The 6,039-nt window shown below is 46.4% G+C and overlaps 1 protein-coding gene across 1 annotated transcript in view; it reads left to right on the top strand.

Moving 5' to 3' along the window:
* Positions 1 to 306: 306 nt before the first annotated feature.
* The window catches only part of ARG2 (arginase 2), a 15,285-nt gene continuing 9,552 nt past the window's right edge, over positions 307 to 6,039 (top strand). Inside the window, exon 1 of the mRNA XM_075283030.1 lies at positions 307 to 517. Coding sequence (XP_075139131.1) covers positions 398 to 517 — 120 coding nt within the window. The 5' untranslated portion in view covers positions 307 to 397. The remainder of the gene's footprint in view (positions 518 to 6,039) is intronic.

The following is a 6,039-nucleotide window of genomic DNA, read 5'->3' as shown; positions in this document are numbered from 1 at the left end:
TGAGTCAGTAGCAGGGTTAGTGTCGGGTATAAAACCTCTGGTTACAGTAAAACCCGGCTCTGTGAATGATTCCCGTCAGCGCCCCCCACACAGCACACGACGTGATAATGGAACATTCCACTATCACCTGCCCGCTCCGGCACATTCCGGCCGGAGGCACCAATGTTACTATGCAGGGGGGCGTGAGCCGGGCAGTGTCTCACACACCTCCGCATTGCGCCCCTCCGATTGGTGGAAGTGGTAACATCCACCGTGACGTCGCGCGGTGGGCGGGGCCTGCTGTGTCATGTAGTCTCCTATGCGATGCTGCCGTAAATACATTTGGCTGAGTCAAAGCCGGTAACAAAGGAGACGCGAGAGGAAGGAGCGAGAAGCCGCCGGCAGACACTGCGCAGACATGTCCCTCAGGTCCGGCATCCTCATGCTCTTCAAGAAGACCATCAAGACCCACAATGTGCAGAAGACACAGCGGGTGCACTCCATAGCCATCATAGGGGCGCCCTTCTCTAAGGGGCAGGTAAGGATGGCGGCAGCACTGCCAGCATGATGAGGGGTAATAGGGGAGGCAGTGTGTCAGACACACGTGATGGAGCCTGCAGAGGACCAGGGGATTACATGGCACAAGAGGATGATCCGGCCGTATCTGACACTGACCTGATGGAGGGAGAAGAGAGGGAGGGAGGAGAGAAGTATCTGTGTGCTATGTCCTATCTATCTGTTATGTAATCTGTCTCCTATTATCTACCGGATCAGCTCATATCTATCTATTATCTCATGCTATCTCATATCTATCTCTTATATTATATTATCTATCTATCTATCTATCATCTCATATTATCCATCCATTTATTTATCTGTCTATCTATTCCCTATGTATCAGTCTAATCTAATCAATGTCTCTTCTATATACCTATAAGCCATAACCATATGTTGGGTTGTTCATCAATATATCTACCAATGTGATATCTGTATATCCAATATCTCTGTCATATCAATTTGTATATAAACTCCTATCTATCTATCTATCTATCTATCTATCTATCTATCTATCTATCTATCTAGTCTTGTTATTGGGGTGATAGTCAGTGCCCTGGACCCAGCACCCTTCTTTGTTTCTGCTGCAGTCTCTGTCTGGAAATTTTCATTTATTCTATCTGTCTATCTCTCATATCTGTCTTTCTCATATGTATGTAGCTATCTTTTGACATTACTAGAAGGGATTGGTAAGGCATGTTTTATAGGTATTAGATGTCATGGGAGGATGCCAACTATTCCCTCTGCCTTGGCCAAGGTATTAAGTTATAGGGCTGAAGTCACAAACTGATCTATCTATCTATCTATCTATTTCCTATCTATTCTATCTATCTATCTATCTATTTCCTATCTATTCTATCTATCTATCTATTTCCTATCTATCTATCTAATCTATCTATCTATCTATCTATCTATCTATCTATCTATCTATCTATCTATCTACCTACGTATCTCTACAGAGTAACTCAGGTTCCCCTGTATTAGCCCTGTATACCAGTCAGCAGAATACAGACACCTCTTACATCAGCCTATATGTAGGTTTCCGCTCTGGGCTGACACTGACACAATGTGACGTCTCTGCAGATTTCCTGTTTCCTGCCAGTGACTCCCCCTATACTGCAATCCTGGCTATAACTGATGTCATTCTAGAAGGGCAGAGAGTGGCGGACATTACGTCAGGGTTACATCAGGTTTTTCTCAGCCTTTTTTTGTATGACTCAGACTGCTACTGTAGCATACATATCATCCGTGCACTCTATAGGGTACAAGCAGAGTTTTTATAGTCAGCATTGCAGTGATGAAATCCCCTTTAGTCATGGCAGGTGCGGGGAATTTCCATATTGTTGTCCTAAAGTGTCAATGCAGTCGATTGTAAGGGGTTAATAATGATATGATACAGAGATGACTCTGCTCACAAGAGCTTACATTCTACGGGGAAATAGGGGAGACACAAGAGGTGAAAAGTTCTTGCTTGGTATAGGGGTCTGGCTATATTTCATATATGTATTCTATATAAAGTTTCATAAGCCAGTCACCAGTTACTCTCTGCACATGTGCAGAAAAGAAGTGTATGGAGTGTGGTGAGAACTGTGGAATGTAGCCGTGTTAGATTAGTTAATGTGATAATAAGATGTTTTCAGTGCACCCATATAACTGCATATTGTAAATTAAGCTGATTGCCTCTGGTAAAGCATTCCAGAGAACCGGCGCAGCACAAGAGAAGTCTTTGAGATGGGGCTGGCAGGAGCAGATTATGGAGAATGTTGGCAGAACAAAGAGCAAAGGCAGGATGAGGAAGGGAAATACGGATAGTTGTAGTTGATAGTTTGTCTGCCTTGTCTCCCAACGTGTCACCTTGTTCTATTTGCAGGCCCCTTTTTTTCCTATGATGCAGGTGCTCAGCAATCTAACTAGAGTAGGCCTGCTGGATCGGGACTGGTACTTTCACAGTCTCAGTCTGTGCAGGCAGAGAAAGCAGCTGGGATGTATTCATTTCATTTGGCACGGAGACTGAAATCCTGTAGTCACTAGAACTTGCTGTGTGATGCAAGCTCGGGCTGGTGCACCCGTTTGACACTACGGAAATTGAACCTTCTAAATGGATGTCCCATAATAGTCATTTATTCCATAGGATTTGCCAATGGAGTCTGGTTATGTGTCCTGTGACGCTGGGTCTAACTCGGCTATAGATCTACTACGTCAGTATGGCACCTATGGTGGCTTCAGTTAGACTCTGTACACATTTGCCCCATAAGCCTCCATTGGAAGTCCAGTCATATTTAACTCTACATGCAAAATGGTGGAACGTAACCCTATAGAGAAGTAGACAAAATTAGTTGGGAAATACATTAAAAAGGATCTTTCACCAGCTCCGACTTTTCCCGTCACTCAGTAGGCCCCGCTCCACTGATTCCAGCACAGTTGGATTTTTTTCAGTAGCCCCCACCGTTCCTGAGCAATCAATGGGGATAGTTTCACCACCCAATATGCTAATTAGGCTCTCTATAGGGTTCGTGATCGGGAAAGATTGGATCCGGATTGGTGATCGAGCTGGAAAATGATCGGAAATCAGATTTTGAAATCTCAAGATCAGCTCAACCCTAAAAGTGACTTTTCCCATAGAGAAGCATTGTCTAGGGTTGAGCAATTGTGATGGGGAAAGATCAGATCCCGATTAATGATCGAGCAAATTTCACGATCAGGATCGGCTGGAAAATCATTGGAAATCGGATTTTGAACTCTCAAGAAAGGCTCAACCCTAAAAGTGACTTTTCCCATAGAGAAGCATTGACTAGGGTTGAGCGATCGGGAAAGATCAGATCCCGATCGGCGATCGAGCTGGAAAATGATCAGAAATCAGATTTTTAAATCTCAAAATCAGCTCAACCCTAAAAGTGACTTTTCCCATAGAAAAGCATTGTCTAGGGTTGAGCGATCGGGATCGGGAAAGATCGGATCCTGATTTGTGATCGAGCAAATTTCACGATCGGGATCAGCTAGAAAATCATTGGAAATCGGATTTTGAAATCTCAAGATCGGCTCAACCCTAAAAGTGACTTTTCTCATAGAGAAGCATTGACTAGGGTTGAGCGATCGGGATCGGGAAAGATCGGATCCCAATCGGCGATCGAGAAAATTTCACGATCGAGATCGGCTGGAAAATGATCGGAAATCGGATTTTAAAATCGATCCTGAAATCTCAACCCTACCTCTCTACTGTCAGATGGGCGGTTCCCAGACTAAATTTCCCATCCAAGGGCCACCCACCCGATAGTAGAGGGCCAACATGGCATATTGGGAGGTGAAACTAACAGTGATGACTGGGGCTACTGAAAAGATTCCAACTGTGTTAGATCCATGGAGCGGTGCCTATGGAAGGATGCAAGGAGGTGGTGAAAGGTCCTTTAAATCTAGCTGGGCAGGTTTTATATTATCATATGGTAGACGTCCTCTTTCCTTACAAGGAGATATTATATTCTTATGGTTGCTCTTCTTTCTTTCTCACTGTTACACATTACCATAAGATGGACGGTGTCCATATAACTTTTGGCCATGGGTCCATTGGTTGACTGGTCTCACATACTGGACAATGTGCCAGAACCTGTTCTTACCCTCTCACTGAGTACATGGTGCCAAATAGATGGATAACCCGATCACCTTATTCCTCAGAGGAATCATTAATGAAGAGTTACGAAAAGTGAGGTCAATGGAAGTCCAACTACTTAGCCCTTCTTATCCCTGACATAGGGTAGGGTAGGAGACAACCTATTACTCAGCCAGTCCTGACACATTGGTGGGCTTGGACAATATGTGCCTATTACACAACCACCTTAAATCTTCCTTACACCACTCCTATGACTTGGTTCACACCTACTTGAAGAGTTTTGAGTGACAGGTATTGTGAAAGAGACCAACCCAGTGAGTCACAGTCTCAAGTGTTTACCTGGTGCGTTGGTGGGGATCCGATCTCCTCGTCCTGTTAGTGTTTTGCCCCTTTAAGGCTTTGATCACATCTAGTTTTCTATACATGACAGGACAGCACACGTCATATACACTGAATGTATCCATAGGGCCCCAAGGGCGCAGCTTATACCTACTGAGACTACACTTGTCAGTGCACAGATACACTATAGTCACTGCTTAAATTGGGAAAATTTTTTAGGGGGAATTCTAGAATAATGGCCCCTTCCCGAAGACCCTGATAGACTGTCCGACAACTTTATCCCCCTCCCCCTCCACATACCTGCACACAGTATTATGTCCCATAGTGACCCCTGCACATAGTATTATCCCCCATAGTGGCCCCTGCACGCAGTATTATCCCCCATAGTGGCCCCTGCACACAGTATTATCCCCCATAGTGGCCCCTGCACACAGTATTATCCCCCATAGTGGCCCCTGCACGCAGTATTATGCCCCATAGTGGCCCCTGCACGCAGTATTATCCCCAGTAGTGGCCCCTGCACACAGTATTATGCCCCATAGTGGCCCCTGCACGCAGTATTATCCCCAGTAGTGGCCCCTGCACACAGTATTATGCCCCATAGTGGCCCCTGCACACAGTATTATCCCCCATAGTGGCCCCTGCACACAGTATTATCCCCCATAGTGGCCCCTGCACACACGATTATACCCCATAGTGGGCCCTGCACACACGAGTATACCCCATAGTGGACCCTGCACACAGTATTATCCCCCATAGTGGCCCCTGCACACAGTATTATGCCCCATAGTTTACCCTGCACACAGTGGTATGCCCCATAGTGGCCCCTGCACACAGTATTATCCCCCATAGTGGCCCCTGCACACAGTATTATCCCCCATAGTGACCCCTGCACACAGTATTATCCCCCATAGTGACCCCTGCACACAGTATTATCCCCCATAGTGGCCCCTGCACACAGTATTATCCCCCATAGTGGCCCCTGCACACAGTATTATCCCCCATAGTGGCCCCTGCACACAGTATTATCCCCCATAGTGGCCCCTGCACACAGTATTATGCCCCATAGTTTACCCTGCACACAGTGGTATGCCCCATAGTGGCCCCTGCACACAGTATTATCCCCCATAGTGGCCCCTGCACACAGTATTATCCCCCATAGTGACCCCTGCACACAGTATTATCCCCCATAGTGACCCCATGCACACAGTATTATCCCCCATAGTGACCCCATGCACACAGTATTATCCCCCATAGTGGCCCCTGCACACAGTATTATCCCCCATAGTGGCCCCTGCACACAGTATTATCCCCCATAGTGGCCCCTGCACACAGTATTATCCCCCATAGTGGCCCCTGCACACAGTATTATCCCCCATAGTGGCCCCTGCACACAGTATTATCCCCCATAGTGGCCCCTGCACACAGTATTATCCCCCATAGTGGCCCCTGCACACAGTATTATCCCCCATAGTGGCCCCTGCACACAGTATTATCCCCCATAGTGGCCCCTGCACACAGTATTATCCCCCATAGTGGCCCCTGCACACAGTATTATCCCC

Source organism: Leptodactylus fuscus, chromosome 7, assembly GCF_031893055.1.
Source record: "Leptodactylus fuscus isolate aLepFus1 chromosome 7, aLepFus1.hap2, whole genome shotgun sequence".
Classification (NCBI taxonomy): Eukaryota; Metazoa; Chordata; class Amphibia; order Anura; family Leptodactylidae; genus Leptodactylus; species Leptodactylus fuscus.
Note: the sequence above shows the minus strand (reverse complement) of the source record. Positions and strands in the feature narration are given on the sequence as shown.